This window comes from Oryza glaberrima, chromosome 2 (genome assembly GCF_000147395.1).
Source record: "Oryza glaberrima chromosome 2, OglaRS2, whole genome shotgun sequence".
In the NCBI taxonomy this organism is placed as follows: Eukaryota; Viridiplantae; Streptophyta; class Magnoliopsida; order Poales; family Poaceae; genus Oryza; species Oryza glaberrima.
The window spans coordinates 34,086,064-34,103,839 of record NC_068327.1 but is presented as its reverse complement, the minus strand read 5'-3'; the positions used below and the strand labels follow the sequence as shown (position 1 = coordinate 34,103,839).

At 44.0% G+C, this 17,776-nt stretch overlaps 4 protein-coding genes across 4 annotated transcripts; all 4 read right to left on the bottom strand.

Moving 5' to 3' along the window:
* Window positions 1-406: 406 nt before the first annotated feature.
* On the bottom strand, window positions 407-2,788 carry LOC127763980 (uncharacterized). Its single transcript, XM_052288783.1, has 6 exons — window positions 2,391-2,788; window positions 2,039-2,265; window positions 1,672-1,879; window positions 1,484-1,569; window positions 1,201-1,292; window positions 407-1,068 (listed from the first exon to the last, which is right to left on the bottom strand). Exons 1-6 carry the CDS (start codon window positions 2,478-2,480, stop codon window positions 872-874), a joined length of 900 nt encoding a protein of 299 aa, XP_052144743.1. The 5' UTR covers window positions 2,481-2,788; the 3' UTR covers window positions 407-871.
* A 591-nt stretch (window positions 2,789-3,379) lies between these two features.
* On the bottom strand, window positions 3,380-8,427 carry LOC127763722 (uncharacterized). The gene is made up of 18 exons (XM_052288506.1): window positions 8,154-8,427; window positions 7,918-8,034; window positions 7,666-7,791; window positions 7,499-7,561; window positions 6,834-6,941; window positions 6,116-6,193; window positions 5,915-6,007; window positions 5,487-5,573; window positions 5,249-5,350; window positions 5,043-5,162; window positions 4,878-4,940; window positions 4,660-4,805; window positions 4,483-4,576; window positions 4,325-4,383; window positions 4,175-4,214; window positions 3,997-4,088; window positions 3,836-3,905; window positions 3,380-3,725 (listed from the first exon to the last, which is right to left on the bottom strand). Exons 1-18 carry the CDS (start codon window positions 8,373-8,375, stop codon window positions 3,657-3,659), a joined length of 1,749 nt encoding a protein of 582 aa, XP_052144466.1. The 5' UTR covers window positions 8,376-8,427; the 3' UTR covers window positions 3,380-3,656.
* Window positions 8,428-8,688: 261 nt separating this feature from the next.
* Window positions 8,689-13,505, bottom strand: LOC127762351 (sucrose transport protein SUT4). The gene is made up of 14 exons (XM_052286837.1): window positions 12,961-13,505; window positions 12,411-12,476; window positions 12,204-12,302; window positions 12,061-12,125; window positions 11,891-11,975; window positions 11,714-11,747; window positions 11,529-11,628; window positions 10,962-11,037; window positions 10,460-10,801; window positions 10,206-10,349; window positions 9,702-9,935; window positions 9,563-9,626; window positions 9,436-9,479; window positions 8,689-9,345 (listed from the first exon to the last, which is right to left on the bottom strand). Exons 1-14 carry the CDS (start codon window positions 13,222-13,224, stop codon window positions 9,175-9,177), a joined length of 1,788 nt encoding a protein of 595 aa, XP_052142797.1. The 5' UTR covers window positions 13,225-13,505; the 3' UTR covers window positions 8,689-9,174.
* A 504-nt stretch (window positions 13,506-14,009) lies between these two features.
* LOC127762352 (probable prolyl 4-hydroxylase 3) lies at window positions 14,010-16,817 on the bottom strand. Its single transcript, XM_052286838.1, has 7 exons — window positions 16,382-16,817; window positions 16,184-16,265; window positions 15,720-15,915; window positions 15,331-15,460; window positions 15,051-15,238; window positions 14,759-14,858; window positions 14,010-14,383 (listed from the first exon to the last, which is right to left on the bottom strand). The coding sequence occupies exons 1-6, from the start codon at window positions 16,642-16,644 to the stop codon at window positions 14,785-14,787; spliced, it is 933 nt and encodes a 310-aa protein (XP_052142798.1). The 5' UTR covers window positions 16,645-16,817; the 3' UTR covers window positions 14,010-14,383; window positions 14,759-14,784.
* Window positions 16,818-17,776: the final 959 nt, after the last annotated feature.

The window sequence follows — 17,776 nt, the reverse complement described above, 5'->3', positions numbered from 1 at the left end:
GGAAAAAAAATAGAGAGGACAAGAGTTCCTAGCTACCTATAAATTAAATACTTCCACGGATAAAAAAAAAGTTAATGTTTAGAACAAGATTCAATCACTCTTAATGGGTGGGTTCGGTTGAAAGAACAGTGAAGCAAGCAAAAAAAAAAAAAAAAGGCAGCGGCTGCAAGCAGGCCCAATATTACAACCAGCTTATATTAGAACAAGTTATAAAATCTAGTAACAACTCATATACATTTCAAAGTAATTATCTTCATGTCATCCCTTTTGTTTCAAATTAAACATTTGAAAAATTATCAATGAATGGAATTTTATAAGTAACCGAATCTTATTCCAAATGTTGAATATTATCAACCGAATGGGATAGTCCATATTTTCACGTGTTTTTCATAGACGACGTGGAGGGCTACTTTATTTGAGATTTTCTCTCATCCTTGGAGAGAAGGGAAAAAAAAGCAATTTACACTCTCATTTCTCATTTACATCCAATTTATCTTTCCAGCTCTATTGTCGATCTTTTTCCCTGTCAAGTCATTACCAGCAACAATTCCTACGTAGTTCGTAACTGTTCATAATTCTATGAAGATAGAGTGATGTAGTCTACTCCCTCCGTCCTATAAAATACGAATTTAGACATACGTTTGTTGATTTATAGTACTAGAATGTGTCACATCCGGTACTAGATTTGTTTTTTATGGGACGGAAGGAGTACAACATACTTGCTGTTGATGAAAAAAAAAAGTCCTTTAAATTCAGTATAGCTCGCAAGGTGACTGACAAAACAATTTCCTCCATCCTAGTTTGGCCTTCTTCTAGCACCACCGGAGGCTGAGTATCGAGTATAATTAAGCTTAAGCAACAAGCGTCAGGTTCAGAATGCAGATTGCCGGCAGTGAGACGTGAAGAAGATGAAGTCAGGATGGTAAGCTCGCAGCTGCTTGAGCCAAGAAGACGCTGCCCAGAAGAGATCAGAGCTCCTCGACGATGTCCACAGCTTCCCTTCCGCTCTGTACGTCGCCAGCCCAAACGGCGAAACACCAACAACGCTCCTCCCCTCCTCAACATTATCTGCAAATTAGCCCATGCATTTCCATCATCAACATCGATCGAATTACACTGTCAGTAATGCACATATCACAGCCACAAGATTAACGAATTGATGTTATATAGGAGTATGTAATATGTGGATGGATTACGTACCTTGGAAAACTGAGGAGAGGGAATGATAGGTTAGGAAACACGTAGATAACCCCTTGAGGTTTCCACGAGCTGGGATATGATAAATCGGGTACCTGAATGCATGCAGATTATTGTTGACAAGATTAGTTGAGTTCAAGTCAAGCATCTCAACTAGCTGTTCCTTTGTTTAATTTTCTGAATATACATTAGATGTAATGTGCAATTATGTATGCATTTGAACCTCTAGCTTCAGAGCAATAATTTAACAATCAAAGAAGTGAAAATGATGTGTAAATTCAAGTACCATGCTACAGACATCCAGCTCGAAGGTGAAAGTTGTGCACTGTTGAGAGATGTCAAGCATGGATAATGCTGAGCCAGCTCTGCCACCTAATCAATAACACAACGTATGCAACACCAAACTTAATTAGAGTACTAATGTGGTAAGTTATTTGCATTGATCACATTGAAGACTGAAACAAAACTAGTAACCTTATCTGCTAGCGGGACTCTCTCGTAGGGCGAGCTCCACTCGTTGTACTGAAAATTCAGGCAGCCGGCACCTTGCTTTGCAGAAACCGATTCAGAGCTATCATGGCTTGAGTCGTCGTCATCAGACATAGCAGCATCCCATGATTTTGATAACTTGTCGCCTGTACTATCATCACTCCAAGAATCACTCTCGCTCCCTGCGCTGCCTCTGTATGATTTCATCGAATGGCATTAGTTCGATCAGATCGGAAACAATTAATAGGCCAAAGAGGATTAAGGGTTTGCAGTAAAGTAAAACAATGTACAGGTAGGTTGCATACAGCTACAAGAGACATGAGATTGAGAGGTAGAGAGAGTAGCAACGAACCTGGAGAAAGCAAGGAGAGACTTGGTGGAGGTGTATATCTGAATGGCAGATAAGTAGGGAACAAAATGTTGGGTGATGGTGTTGCCGGATTCAAGACGGACAGGAACAGCAAGGCCATAAGCACTGCTCTCAGCGTAATGCTCCCAGAGATCCTCAAGCGCGAAGTAATCGACCTCGTCTTTCTTCTTGTCGAGTTGCCAAACTTTGCTGGGATCTTGGAAACATTCCTACATTATTGAATATTGAAAGAAGAAGAAGAAGAAGAAGAAGAAGAGAGGGAAATAGAGATGATAATTTGTTTGCTGAAAGTATGCAAGGGCAGGAGAGATGTTAATTTGAGCAGAATGTATACCATGGAGGCGGAGCGCCAGCGCAGGCATGGAGTGGCGGCCTGGAGGAACACCTCCAGGTTGTTATCGGTATTACTCTTCTTCTTCTCCATCCTCGAATCGAATCGAATCGCCCAGAAGCGACCAATGCTCCTCCTAGCTAGTACAATGCAATCCTTGATACGCTAGTTATTCAAATGCAATATGAACCAGCTGCTGATCAATCTCTCTCTAAAATAGAAGGTAATCAAAGAGAGTTTGGAATGAAAGGTAATCGTGAAAGGAATATGCAGCCATGGTAACCATGCATGGTGCGCTTTCGTTTGTGATTGGGAACAAAAGACCAATGAAGAGGACTAGTGGCCCAAAGCACAAGCGAAAGGGGAAGAGTAGAGTGGGAGACTCGTGGACGAGAGCCCAAATTGTCTCCGGCCACACCTCTTCTTCAACTCAACTCTCTACAATTTATTTCATCACAACATGTATACTACTCCCTCCGTTTCAAAATGTTTGACACCGTTAACTTTTTAGTACGTGTTTAACCATTCGTCTTATTCAAAAAATTTAAGTAATTATTTATTCTTTTCATATCATTTGATTCATTGTTAAATATACTTTCATGTACACATATAGTCTTACATATTTCACAAAAATTTTTAAATAAGACGAACGGTTAAACATGTTCTAGAAAATCAACAGTGTCAAACATTTTGAAACGGAGGAAGTATATTTTATAAACTTGGAACGCAGTCCCAGAGTAGTTTATAAGATAAATCCATTTTGTATACTAGCAGTTTCGAGTGGACAGAGATGTTTTGTATTTTTCAAGTTAGATTTAAAATATGGTAACCTTATTCCGGCTGGTCATGAATATCGCCTTGTTTAGATACTAGCTAAAGAGAATTAGCGCTAACTAGCAAAGAGCGATAAGGATGTGGACTGCTTGTCACCTGGGCTGAGAAAGGCAAAGAATGCCTCCTCTCAGCAAAGGAAAAGATAACAAAAAGAAACATGACACGGAAGCTAAGATGATGTTACTAGTATGTGAAAAGAGAACGTAACGCTCTCTGTCCTCTACTACACGATAATTGTCCAGTAAAGTAAACATCATCATATCAAGGTGAAGGCCATCAGTCATAAAATACACACACACATAAAAAAGGGCTGTGCTGCTGCTACACTCGTGCCTACGCATTCATCTATTCTCAGACAAGGGCAATCTAAAAAAAAAGATGGATGCCGTGCCGCCTCCTCTTCCTTGGATCTGGCTAACTCGCAAAGGGCAACATCTAGAACTTGAAGTCTTTCTTCTTCGACTTCCCGTCCTTCTCCTGCTTCCTCTTCCTCTTGCTTGCGTTCTGCAAAATGCACATATGCCCTATTGTTAGCGACAGAGGGACACACCACCAAGGAATAAAAACAACAAAAAGCTCATGCTTCTTAGTTGGTGACAATGGGAAGAATGTACCTCCGCCACCATGTCGCTGAAATCTTCCTTCTGGTTCCGTAGCTTCTCCTCCTCCCGGGCTTCCTCGTACCTGTGTACATGGTATAAAGTGTTAGCATCTTCCACTCGCTGTGATTAGCACCATCTCAACTTCACAATGCATTGACAACACAAAATCTTACTTGGCAGCCAAAACATCATCCATAACTTCAAGCTCCTCAGGTTGTATGGTGACATCCACCTTATCAGACTTCTGATTCTTGAGAAGATCCACCTGCAGTGGTCCACAACCAAAAATCATTAAAGCACGCATTCAGTGAAACCACTTGTAAACATAGTGCAAAGGACTATGAAGCCTACCCTTTTAGGACCAGCCTTATCCTGTGCACCAATCGCATACCTGCAAAAGCAACAAGATTCCATAAGAGTTAATTCATATCGTCAAATTGGATGGAATACCATAAGAAAAGTTTGACGTTGGGTAACTAGGTAGTAGTTAGTGTAACATACGTATGGCTTGATCCATAGATAGCCCCAGGAGCAATTCTTTCTTCTTTTTGCTCAAGAATCTTCAAAGAAGGACAAAAAGGTCGGTTATAGACTGAACAAAACCAATTTAAAGGTCTGTATCCTGAGATGCCACAAACAATTGAAGGCAAAGTCCTCACCTGGTATAGTTGCTTCTCGGTCTGCTTTTCAGGCTCTTTCCGCTGCAGCTTCCGAAGATCAATCACATCAGGTGTTTCCACACCAGTTGGAGTGCTATCAGCAAAACAAACATCAATACATAGTTCTTTATTTGGGAAAGAAAAACTAAGTAAGGCATCAAAGAATTATGGTAGCACCTTGAGATGGTGTCAACAGATTGCATGCCGTCTTCCATGTCTTCATCTTCCATTGGCTCTTCTTCCTCCTCTTCCTCCTCTTCTTCCTCCTCCTCCTCTTCCTCCTCCAAGTCTCCCCAGTGCTTGCTGCGATCAACAGGTTCTTCCTGCAATACAAAATAGAACAACAGTCAGTTCTTGTATTCAGCTCAAACAATAAAATACAAAAATAGACATACATCATAATTAGGTTCATCCTGCTGTAGGACTCCAAAAACATCTCCATATAAGGGGCGCCCATGCTGTTTTCCAAAAGAACAAAATTAGTAAGAGATGCATGTTGGTTAAAGACTGCATTTTAGTAAGTCAGAGTCCGCCAGGGGCGGATCTAACATGTGATATACCTCATCAACAGGAGGTTTTCCCCATTCCCCAGGTCGGTATCCGAAGCTAGCACCAGGAGGAATCGGAGCATTTAGCCCAGGAATCTTCAGCTGAGGATAAGAGGGCGGAGGACCATATCTCTGCCAAAATTTAATGTTATCAGTTGACATAGAAAACTTCTCAACTAGAACACCGGATACATGGAAATTGTTCTTCAGAAAAATACCTGCATGTTTATAAGCCATGGAGGTGGCGCACCATCAGGCATACCAAGAGCCTCTTTAAGTTCTCGCGACAGCATGCCTGGCTTCATTTCCCTAAGCTTGACCTATTGAGTCCACATGTACAAAGCAACAAATTCAAGTACTCAATGTACGAAAACACAGATAAATGGATTGTGCAGACAGTTACCAATTATCTCGATTCTTTTATATATATCAGCATGAAAGATAATGTAAAAGTACCTCAAACTCTTTCCCTTCATAATACAGGTCACCATGACTAGTCAATTTTGGCTTTGTTTGGTATTTGAAGAAGGCGTCATGCAAGACCTGTACCAACGAAATCAAGGTGAGACTTATTTTTCCTGCCTGTGAATCATGTCAGGAGTTGATAACTCAGGCCCCAGCTGGATATATGAGATAAATTACTCTAGATTTTGGGTTGAATAGTTAAAACACCCTAAATTTTGAGCTTAACATAAACATGTGTGCTGTAATGCTGCATTAGGACTAAAACAGTCTGTAACACCCATTACCAGTCTCAAAAAGAAAAGCAGAAAAATTCAACATTATTAGAACTTGAGCTTAAGGAAAGAGTATGAAAATGTGTGTTTACAATAAATGTTGATACCATCAAATGATCTCTATAGACAGTAGGAGTAAATTTTTACCTGATAATCTATATCCATCTTGCCCATTTTTGGTTGCATACGCTCCCGCTGCTTTTGTTTCAACTTTTTACTATCCTCCTTCTCAATATATGCCTGAAAAAAAAAAGAAATTTAAATAAAATTCGAGCACCACACAGCTCCTAAAGTAAGCTGGTATCATGTCCCAAGAAAAGCCTAAAAGAATCGAGATAATCAAGTTACCTGTCTTATTTTTTCTATTCCAGTTGCAGCGATGAAGTCAGGGAGTTGAAAAGGTTGTTTCTCGATACCTCGCTTACCCTGCAAGAGACAATAAGGTGGCATAAAATCTGGACAAGGAAATAAATCAACAAATAAAGGCAATGCTCCATGCAAAATACAGCTTCGCGCATTGAATATTAAAAAAGGCTATGTAATGGCTAGAGAAAATGACAAGTTCATATATGCAAGCAACAAGAGACATAGACGGATAGACCCAGGCTAGACTAAAATTTCTCTCTCAGAAAATGCCACATGAATTAACTAGATGTGACACCCTTAAAGTTTATGCTATACAAATCAGTCAAGTATTGCACCATGAAGCTCTTGCTCCCAGGTTGTTACAGCATCCCTGCAAGAATTGCATCTGTATAAGAGGGGTGTAAATTTATCAACATTATGTCCCCTCACCCCCCATCCACACCTCTTTTTGAGTAAATTGTTCCACATCAAACTCCACTAAAATGATTCAGAAAAACTATTCAACTCTTCTACAGGTGAGTTTTGAAGCAAAATGATGGCTTTGAATGACAGTCGCAACTACTTAATAGGAACTCCAGTACTAACAACAACATTTAAATGTGTGCAATTTTTTAGGAGCGCACAGAAGCACTGTTCTTCATTAATATTATGCAAAACAACATGGTTGTCATTGATGGCAGGTTGGTAGGTAATCACAAACCTGCAAGAATTTGCGCTTTTGACACCAATGCCTTGGGACAGGTACAGTGTTCCTGTAGGACTTCAGATAGACAAGTAATGATGGATCCGATGCCGTTGCATCCCAGACCTAGCAAGAAGAATACAGATGTCTCAAACAAAGATTAATCAACAAGTTTACATAGAACTACTTTACTGGTGTCATTCCCGTTGCTTCATTTTCCTCAATAAGATAAAAGTAATATTTATGTTTGCACTCCAATATAGCAATACTGGTACAGGTGTGTGCACCATGAAGACATTTGCTGCAATTGCTAGGGAATTTATGTAACAATTCTACCCTCAAGAATCAAGAAAAATACATGCAGCACATTACTATGTATGTTCAATGAAGCTAAAATACAAGAATGCCCAGCATTAGGAACTGTGAACAACAGAAGGGTGTACCCCTTGCACAGGTAATGAATGTACAAAAACGTTTGAGAATTGAGAAGCTTTAATCTTATAAGTGGTGCATTTCAACACATTGTTGTGAATTCACTTCAGATTCACCTATATCTGGCAGCGCTGGCAGTGACACCCTAGATGAGCAATTACGACATAACATAGTGACAACACACTCAAACAGATGTACATCAAGCAGCCCACTACCAGTTAATCTTAGCATAACTAATAAGGGTAGCTTACCTCCACAACATCAGGTCTATTGCATATCTGTTTCAGTTCTGCAATCTTCATCCTTCGTTGTAGCTAAAAAACGGAAAGAAAAACTTAAGCTTAAGGTGAATTAACATAGAAGGAAGATGGAGGCACTGTAACATGTTATCAACAATAGGGAGATGCGAAGAACGAACTTTCTTTTGCTTGTTGGACAAGCCCCCTTCCTTCTTTTGCTGTGTCCCCTGCTCGTCGTCGTCCGAATCAGACCCTGCAGCCTTCTTTGCGGCATCAGTGCCAGCCTCATCTTTCTTCTCGTCATCCTATCAGAAAAATACCAATCCACTTGTCAATTTCTCCACATAGAGCAGGCAAAATTGAAGCATGAGAGAGGAATCTTATATCGATCGGTTTGTCTTCCGTAGCAGCACAAGAGGAAGCGGTAATACCTCGGCGTCGGCAGAGGAATCCTTGAAGGTGAACTTGTCGAAGATGCTCTTGAAGTCGGCGAGGAGGCCGTCGTCCAGGTCCGCCTGCTCCGGGACGTACTCCACCTCCACCTCCACCTGCGGCAACCACGGTTCCTAGGTCAGACCAAACAAGCAAAAAGAAAAGGAAAAAAGAAAAAAACATGAACCCCCCCAAACCCTAAGAACAAAGAGAGAGGCGCTCCCTGTGGCTGTACCTGGGGTTTGACATCAGGCTTCTCCTCGGCGGCGTCGTCGTCGGCCCCGGCGTCCCCGGCCGCATCCGCATCTGCGGCGTTGGACGCGGCCTTGTTCTTCTTCTGCTTGCGGCGGCGGCGGCGGCGCTCGCTCTCCCGCGACTTCTTCTTGTCGGTTGTGGCGGTGGCGGAGGATCCGTTGGGGAGGTCGGGGGCCGCGTCGACCTCGGCGGCGGCGGCCATGGCGGTCGGCGTGGAGAGGAGAGGTCCAGAGTCGAGAGGGAGGAAGAGGTGTGCCTCTGCCTCGCTTTTTTGTTAGTTGGGTTGTGTAGGTCGGTTGGGCTCGTGGGCCGGGCCAACAATGGCCCATGATAGACCGTCCCACGTCTATGCAAAGTTGCAAACTCCCCTTTTTTTTCCTCTTTGTTTTTTCGTCGATTTACTGTATGTATCACTTTGCATAAAGCAATTGTGACTTCATTTTGTTTCCGGAGTTAAAAGAAAAAAAACATCTGCCACTTGACCATCTTCGGGACATATATCCCATTTGATTCTTATAAGTAGATCTCACTCAGAAATGAACTTGATGCCCCAGCATGTTTTAAGCCAATTTAAGTAGGCGTACATTATTACCCTTTTCTCAAAGAGGAGAGCTTTGTACTACTCAAGATCAGACAGCTAATAAATTTTCCTCAGAAACACACAGCAAGTAGTAGCAGTACTATACATGAAACTTGGCAAGCTGTGACCAAAACGTGTTATATATAGTACATGATTACATCCATTGTAAAATCTATCCGCCATGTCATTCGGGCAGAGCTTACATTTTTCTGTCAAAAAAGTAGATACAGCTCTTACACCTTCCAATTGCCTTGTATGCACATCAACCTAACTGGACTAGTTACCTAGCTCTCTATCCTAATCTCTATCTTTTCAGCTTATTCTGTTGTAGTAGTAGGTAAAAAGAATCATTTCACTGTAAACGAATGGCAAAATGGAGTTGCATTTCTCAATGTTACACACCATGCGGCTGGTGTTCTGCTCAGCCAAATCCATGGAACCCAGCAGATCTGTAAGAGTTTGACAGCTTGGGTAGCTTAAGGACCGCGAGGACACCAGCTCCTAGTGAGAAAACGGAAGCCAAGGCGAAAGCAGGGACGTTCCCTCCCCCAAAGAGAGCATCCCATGGACCTGCTCCTAGTGACACTACTATCTGCACAGAATAATGGAGTATTAAATGGTCAAGACATCTTCAGTGACAGCACATATAGAAATACATTTTGTTTCTTATGAACATGCTAACCTGCGGAACGACGATTGCAAGGTTCAGGACTCCTGTTGCCAGACCTGGAGATTGATAAAAAAAATATCCTCAATCAATGAGAATCACATGAGCATAGTGTAAAAGAAAAAACATCAGCAACACAAACCTTGTCCACCTCCTGTTCCAGCAGTCAGCTCAGCAGTCACAGAAAAAGGAACGCTATATGTGATCTGTGACATTCAAGAGCCAAGTGTAAGAAAGCTTCCAACCCAACAAGGCAGGATTTTGTGAAGTCTGGTACTTACCGAGAGTGGCAGTCCAAGTAGGGAGAAAACAATCAAGGCTGAATTCTTCACTGTTTTATTTGCTCCAATGATGTGGTGAAGTTTACTTGAGTACAAATCAAAAGAGATCCAACTTAATATTGCTGTAGCCAGCATGCAGATAAACACTGTGAAGTTGCTGATTGCCCAAACCAGTCTAGCACCCATCAGTCGGCATAGTGGATCAACAAGGAAGGACCCAATTCCAAGGACAACCTGTATTAAAGACCCAAACGTTGAAGCCACCAACTTATCACCTCAAACTAGAATCCAACTGAAATGCTTAAACCACTACAGGGCACAAAGAATAGGAAAGCACATGAACTAAGTTTTAAGACTTTCAGCTAGTTGTTTGATAGAGTAAGAGCAACAACTAGCAGTATCCAATAAAAATACAGAAAGGCTAGAAATGATTGGGGTGTAACAGCATCTAAACATAGCGACATACTACAAATTATAGTAAACACATTGATCAAGGGTTCTTACTGAATTCAATAGCAAACCAAATGCACCTTCTCGGACACCGTTGTCATAAGCTTTCCTTTCACTCAAGTTGCCATTTGGGTCCCCATGGTAAACCTCACGTCCCATCCAGTCAGTATCAAAAAGGAAAAAGGGAAACCACGACAACTGCAAAGCAAACGATATGGATGAACACCATCAATCTACAAATTCCAAAACAGTAAGAGACAATCAGCATGCAGCTGATATACATGCATAGATGTCTTAAGGTAGCATACCCATGTTAGAGCCATAACTAGAAGAACAGAGTACATTCCAGGAGGTAGATGCCTCATGCTAGTCAAAATATTCACCAAAACTGCTCCTGGTCCATCATTGAAAACTTCGACATTCTCTCTGTTTGAATTGGAGTCCTCAGCGTTGGAGTTAGCTGGGACATTGCTTCCATCTGTATGACCATTAGGAAGTGCTCCATTACGAGGTTCATTTGATGCATTGTTATCATCTCTAGAACCATTCAGGAGAGGCGCAGAATCAGATAATCGTTGTGCATCTGTTGGTTCCAGCGGGATCTCTTCAGCAAAGTACAGGGTAACAGACATACAAAACAAAAGGAATACCTGCATAGTAGGGCTTATCAGCTTGCACACATTACAGTCCACACTCCACAAAATAATATCACATGCAATTCCTAAGAATGACCTGCTAGCTCTGCAGGCTGTTACAAAACAGCTTGAAATTTCTACTGCAGGCACAGCAGCGGGATTTACGAGAACTTACAACTGCAACCAGAAAAGCGGCTTTCAAATTACTACAAGCTTCACAGCATGCTCTTGTCATTAGAAAAGGAAACCACCTGCAATAATTATGAGAAATAAACTCAGATTTCATGCCAAAAAAAACCTTACTAACTAGAGGGACTTCATCAAGCAAGATGCCTAAACAAGAGGACCAAGACAGTAGTCCTTTCAAACAGGTAATCACCGTATAGTACTTTTCAACATGTGATAGGATACTCTCTCCACAGAAGAGAAAGATGCTGAGACAATGTTTTACCGTGATTTGCTTGTTCATACGCTACTTTTGTATCATTCAAAGGGTAAACAACATCACCAGTATTTGAAACAAATGGTACTGAAATTGCTAAATGTATATATAGCTTTTGTTTATTAATACAGATTGACTACCAGCCGTCAGATGTTACCAATTGTACAATGATCCATTTGGGTTGAGTAGAACAAGTCAATTCAACCCTTTACCAACAGTAGCATGTATAGGACAGCGCAAACTTATGAGCAACAAACTTCAAGTAAACATAAGCACATAAAGGACACATGAAGTACGTACTTGTGCCAATTCCCACTAGCACCAGATGAAAAACCAAGAACGTTTCCAACAGCCATCCATGTGCAAAAAATTGCATTTGCAGAATTACACTGATCAGGACCTACGTAATAGAAGGTATATCATTTAGTCACTGATATTTAAGTGGGTCCAGTATGGTAGACATTCAAAATGAAAACATTAACTACCTGAAAGGTCAGCTAAAAGGGCACGAGCAGGACCCTGTATGTAGGGAAAAAGGAAAGGAGAAACAGGATATTAGAGAACATCCATGGTGAGGTAATCCAATTAATTCATGGCATATACTTTGACAAATATTTGATGCAAATACAAATGACGACAAGCAAACTTTTGAAGAGGCTTACTTGAACTGTATTGTTTGCGAGATCCAACATCCAGAACCCAAGAACGAAAATAATAGCTGCTCGAAATCTTGAACCTTTATATGTACTGAACAAACAGTACTCGTCATTTTAGTGGCGGCACACTTGATGTGAAGAAAACTATCAAAGGAAGTAGAAGTATCAAAGATTACCTGCAGTGCTCAGTGGTATCTCCTAAAATGTAACCAAGGTCTGCAGAAAATCCGATTAAAGTTACCTACGTATGAATTTCTTCCTATTAGAGCACAGAAAGAATGGGAACATATGATAACCTATCAAACTTCATCTAACTCACAGCAAAGCATATCATCAAGCATCCAGCCAAAATGAATGGTCTCCTTCTTCCATACTTTGAACGGCATTTGTCACTCCAGACACCAACACATGGTTGAACCTGCAGAGAATCACGGGACATTAATATACTATCGTGTTTGGAGTGTTGGACATGCCTGGTTATGAAACAAAAAAAAAAAAGAGGAATTTAATTATTGCAGAAACTTACCACAAAACCAGTAATAGGTCCACAAAGCCAAATGAATGATGCCATGGCATGGTCTATTCCTAGGGTCTGCATCAAAATCAACAATGAATAGCTGTAAATAGATCTGAAAGATTTGTCATGTGAAACAGATATACTACCTAAATACTCATTAGCCCACCAAGTTATTCGGTGTTAAGAAACCATTTCTCTAACATGTACATGTGAAGAGTGTGAATTTTTCATCTAGTTAAACCTCTCCTGTGTATCGATTTACGGTATCGAAATTCCTAAGCAGGCAAGTCTTCCCCTGGCTGATTTTTCACTTATTGCCATTTGGCAGCAACCTTGATTTCAGTAAGCAGTTGCATTCAAAGCACAAAATATGTAGGGCGCGAATTTTGGTGCTCTAGAGAAAGAGGCTACAGTGGTGATCTAATACGGTTGCGTCAGCAGAAACAGAAAAGGGAGCATCAAGCCACACATATATGGGCGATCCGTTCCCGTTCCCAAATGCGGTTACTCTCCATTTCATTTCTGAAGCAGAAGGGAGAGCAAAAGGAAGTGGGTATACCTGGATGTAGGGCGTGAGGAGCGAGAGCTGAAGCGCCCAGCCGAACTGCACGCCGGCGGCGACCATGCAGGCGAGGACGAGCTTCCTGGTGGTGGTGGTGCGAGCGGCGGGGGTCCCCTGCTGGTGCGTGGCGTCGGGGTCCTTGGGGGAGCCTCCGCGGGGGGTGCCGCCGTTGAGGCTGACGAGCTCCATCTCGGCGTCGCGGAGGTGGCGGTAGGGCAGGCGGATGGCCGTGAGGCCGCCACCGCCGGCGGCGGAGTCCATGGCGGGGCGCAGATCTGGTAGGGTTTGGTGAGATCTGCGCGGGCAAGGGGCAAGGGTCGCCGCGTCACTGGTCGGAGTTTAGAGGCGACGCGAGGAAGAATAGGAAATTGTCTCCTCCCCTGCTGCTGCGTCCGCGTGGTGTGCTTGTGTGTTTGATTGATGCGTTGGTCGGCCTCCCTCGGCGAAGGCGCGGCAAAGCAGCGAAGCGAAGCCAAGAGGACGCGACGCCTGGCGCTCATTCCATTCTTCCCTCCTCCATGTGAAACTCCGCGATTGGCGTTGGCAATTTTTTTTAAAGAAAAAATACACTACACTATTTTAATGAAGTTTGTTGAATTTCCTTTGTTAAGTAGTTTGAAACTAGGAGTGCTAATTTTGATGAATTGTATGATGATCTGGTCGTCTATTCATGCGTGTTTGGTAGCAGTCCACTCCATTAGTACAAGTCAAAGAGTCTTCGGAGAGGAGGCATGAATCACCACAATAGCAGCAGGTTAGCTAGATTGTGCCGTCAACGACTGAGTGAGGCATCATCTTCTTTTTGCTCCAGCAAGCCTGCACTTGATCACTCAACGTTACCTCTACAACCAGCTGTGTATCAATCACTTCATCTAACATTATGCCACCCAACGTATTTTGCCTATTCCACACCACCAAAGATTCCTTTTCCTCAGGGTTAGACTGAAAAAATATAATAAATTCGCAAACAATACATCATGTCTGCACCTGGATTGTATGACCACAACCCAGCAGCACCACCACCGACAGAAAAAGGCACACCAAAATCATGTCACCTCCCCTCATGTATAGGAGAGAGCTCTATAGTAATGACAACTTAGCTCAACAGTGTACATAATTAAGCTACTAACATTAGCAGATAGCAATACACCACAAAACAAACTAAATCAAACGCCACACCCTATGTCCCCAACAATGGACCATTCATTCCTCTGTAGTCTGCCAGAAAAAATAAAGAAGAAAAGGCGCCAGGTTCAACAAGACCATCTCCAAAAACACGGTATGGACAAGTAAACCCCCTTGCTTAGTGCCTCTACTATATATTCTCAGAGAGCAAAGAATACCACCGGTGTGGATCTCTAAAACCTACATAACTGCCATCCTGGAAAGTGCCCCAGTCAATGCTTTATATAGGGTCCATCTGCCAAAGAAAGATACAGCACATCAGTTTATAAAACAAGTTTTGAGCAAATTATTTCTTCAGATAGTAAAGATCTCACAAAGTGGCAGATATCAAGCTACTACAAGCAAACGTTAACCATCCTCAGCTGAAAATTTACATAGAACACTATCTGAATGCATGACTCCTATCCTAGGAGTAATCACGAAAAGAGAAGAATGCAAAGCTAAAGGTGCTAGATAACCTCAAAGCCATATTGCTTCCTGGGTTTCTGGTGCTAGGGTGAATGAGTGGAAGTCACTTTGAAGAGGACCAAAACTAGTTAAGAAAGCAATATGCAGTAATATCGCCAGCTTTACATCTTACTCAGTACAGATCCATAGGAACACTAGATACCTTTGGTAATCACGACTTCAGAAAGCTCAAGCTTTGTACTCACGGACATGCATCCACTTGGTTGATGACCATTTGTTTCCTTTGATGACAGGACAACCCCCTGCTCAGACCATAAAGAAATTTGTAAAGGGACTGCTTGGAGCATATAAAACACACGTAAAGTATCTGAAGGAGCATCGATGGAAGTTTTAAACAGGACATAGCAAATAGAACAGAAGTGCCCAGCAGGCTTCAAGTCATGCAATCAGTTTAAAAAAAGTAATAAGAACAGCAGATAAGTCACTGAACTGACCATGCAAACTTAAAGGGTCTAGAGTGGCATCTGGTTTCATGCTCCAAAAAAGAAGCGCATCTCCCATCTTTGGTTTGACAGCAAGGCCCTTTCTGGCACACTCTGAAAGTTCATTATACCATGGTAATGAACTGCTGTTCACATTTGCATCAGGGAAAATAGTCTCACCCCCTTCTTCAACATCAGATCTGTTTCCATTGATAACATTGTGAAGGAGTTAATTAGAAATCCAGTTAACAACACTTGTAACCAATACATTATAAATGAGTACCATACGTACAGATACATCAGAAGAGTAGCCATTCTCTGACCACCATTCTTGGTGTTGTACTCATCAAGAAAATAGTCAAAGTGAGGCTCGTACTTCTGCCCGACTTCATAGTGCAGAACTTGGAGTCCCTCTCCATGTTCTGCAAACCAGAATGAATCAAATCATTATTGCGATTACAACAACATGATAAAAACCTTCGCATGATAAAAATATGGAAATGTTGAGAGTTGCATTATTGAACTGCATATTGTTAACAACCCAATGCCATAAACCTCTTACGTGCCAATGGGGTACTATCCATGACTAAGAAATAAAAAGGACATGTATGGCCACACTATGAATTTGGCTCATTTGTGAAAAGAAATAGCAGAAGAGAAAACATTTGAGCCATGACATACCCATAGGAATGAAAGTGTAGTCTGCTATCCTCTTTTCAATGGCCCGAATAACCTTGTCTCGTCCCCTTTGGAGAAACATGCCTGAACTTGTGCGTACCCTGCTGTCCTTGCTTTTACCAGTAGTGCTATCAACAACCGTGGATTTGACCATGTGAGGCTTGGCCAATCCAATCAAGTAATCACACTCTTCCTTGGACTAACAAAAGAGATAAGCCATCAGCAATTCATACAGTTTAACAAAAATGGATTGTAAACTATCAGAGTTATTGGAGCGTGAACTATCAGGCAACAAAAAGTGCAGAAAAGTAAATAATTATCAGTACTATCAGGCAACAAAGCGTGAACTATCAGTACTATCATTCCATTCTCATAACATGCATTCAGTGAACACCATTGTTGTTGCCATCCCGGTATGCGAGGAGAGGATGCAGATGAATGAAAGTGTAGAGAGCAGATTATTTTACCAGGAAATTGTGATAGACGAAAGCCCTGGGCTCCCATGATATGACTTCCGTCCATTGTGCTCCTCGTTCCCCAAGGCCCTCGCTGCTCCAGAGAAACCAAGAGAGAAATGGTTAGCAGCGGCAGATCGAAGGAGGAAGCAAATCTGGAGATATTATGGCAGCAGGGGGGGGGGGGGGGGGGGGAACCCGGCCCCTTACCTAAGGTCGCGGCGGGCGCGGGTGCGCGGGGGCCGTGGATCGGCGGGCTCGGCGTCTCCCCCGGCGGCGGCGGAGTCGGTGGTGGCGGCGTTGGGGGCGGAGACCGGGAGGGAGAAGACGCCGAAGGCGATGAGGGCGAGGAGCAAGGCGGAGGCGAGGAGGAGGGCGGCGAGGGCGAGGGCCAAGGGCGAGGTGCGGCCGCCGCGGGTGGGGAAGACGCGCGGCGGGCGGATCCCGCGCATGAGCGGGCGGGAGGGCGCCATGGTTGATTGATTACCTTAATGGAAGGGAGGGAGAGAGAGAGATCTCCCGCGCGACGCGACGAGGAAACGAGCAGCGGGTGGAAGACGACGACGATGGCGACGTGTCTCGATTCGGAGGAAGGGAAGCAAGTCAGGTCAGTATCAGTACTGGGCTGAGGCTCGTGTGGAGGAGGCTGGAGTTTGGTCCGCGGCCCGTGGTTTCGTCTCTCAAACTCAAAACCGTGGGCACACACATTCCTGCCTCCTTGCAACATTTCATATACCCTTGCTACAAAATGCGGGTGTTTTGAAAACTCTACTGTAGTTTATTCACAGCAGCTAAGAGCAGGTACAATAATGAGCGTTAGGAGGTTCACGTAGGATTTTTTTTTGCTGATCTGGAAGAGAGAGAGAGCCGGCGGGCGACTAATTAACCGCCGGGCGATATGCGTGGCCCGAGACGTGGGCCCGCCGCGATGGTAGCGCAAGCAGCGCCCGTGCCTCCACGCGTCCTTCCGCTTCGCCATTATCGCCGTCTTCCGCGTCGCCATCGTCGCCATCTTTCCCGGCCGCCGCCGTTCCCGTCTTCCCCGGCCGCCGCCGTCGCCGTCTTCCCCGGCCGCCGCCGCCGCCGTCTTCCGCGACCGCCACCGTCCCGCCACCCTCGCCCGCAGCCCACGGCCGCCCGTCCTCGTCCTCGGCCGCAGCCGCCTTCTTCGTCTTTCATGTCGTCATCGTCGCCGTCTTCCCCAGCCACCATCGTCGCCATCTTCCTCGGCCGCCACCGTACCGCCACCCTCGCTTGCACCCATGGCGGCCGCCCGTCCTTGTCCTCGGCTGCAATCGCCGTCACCGTTTTCCTTGATCATCATCGTCCTCGGCGGCCGCCGCCATCGCCTGCGGCTGTCCCACCATCCTCACCCGCGGTCGCCGTCCTCGTCCTTCGCGCGATGGCCCATGTCCCTCCCGCCGTCCTCTTCTACGACAACCACCGCCATCGCCCGCGGCCGTCCCGCCATCCTCGCAAGCGGTCGCCGTCCTCGTCCCTCATGTCCGCCCCACCATCATCACTCGCGTTTGCCGCCGTCGCTCGCATCCGTCGCGCTGTCCTTGTCCTCCGCGGTTGTCCTCGTCCACGCCCGCGATCGCCGTC

Coding starts and splice junctions, on each gene's coding strand:
- LOC127763722 (XM_052288506.1), bottom strand. CDS start 8,375: ATGGCCGCCGCCGCCGAGGTCGACGCGGCCCCCGACCTCCCCAACGGA. Junction 6,942..7,498: donor ATAGACCTGATGTTGTGGAG/GTAAGCTACCCT, acceptor TCTTCTTGCTAG/GTCTGGGATGCAACGGCATC. Junction 4,215..4,324: donor ATCTATGGATCAAGCCATAC/GTATGTTACACT, acceptor TTGCTTTTGCAG/GTATGCGATTGGTGCACAGG.
- LOC127762352 (XM_052286838.1), bottom strand. CDS start 16,644: ATGGCGCCCTCCCGCCCGCTCATGCGCGGGATCCGCCCGCCGCGCGTC. Junction 15,916..16,183: donor TCGTCTATCACAATTTCCTG/GTAAAATAATCT, acceptor CTCTTTTGTTAG/TCCAAGGAAGAGTGTGATTA. Junction 15,239..15,330: donor GCTACTCTTCTGATGTATCT/GTACGTATGGTA, acceptor CAATGGAAACAG/ATCTGATGTTGAAGAAGGGG.
- LOC127763980 (XM_052288783.1), bottom strand. CDS start 2,480: ATGGAGAAGAAGAAGAGTAATACCGATAACAACCTGGAGGTGTTCCTC. Junction 1,880..2,038: donor TCTCTCCTTGCTTTCTCCAG/GTTCGTTGCTAC, acceptor GAAATCATACAG/AGGCAGCGCAGGGAGCGAGA. Junction 1,069..1,200: donor CCTCTCCTCAGTTTTCCAAG/GTACGTAATCCA, acceptor GCTAATTTGCAG/ATAATGTTGAGGAGGGGAGG.
- LOC127762351 (XM_052286837.1), bottom strand. CDS start 13,224: ATGGACTCCGCCGCCGGCGGTGGCGGCCTCACGGCCATCCGCCTGCCC. Junction 12,477..12,960: donor TCCTCACGCCCTACATCCAG/GTATACCCACTT, acceptor ATTTTGATGCAG/ACCCTAGGAATAGACCATGC. Junction 11,748..11,890: donor TCGCAAACAATACAGTTCAA/GTAAGCCTCTTC, acceptor CCCTACATACAG/GGTCCTGCTCGTGCCCTTTT.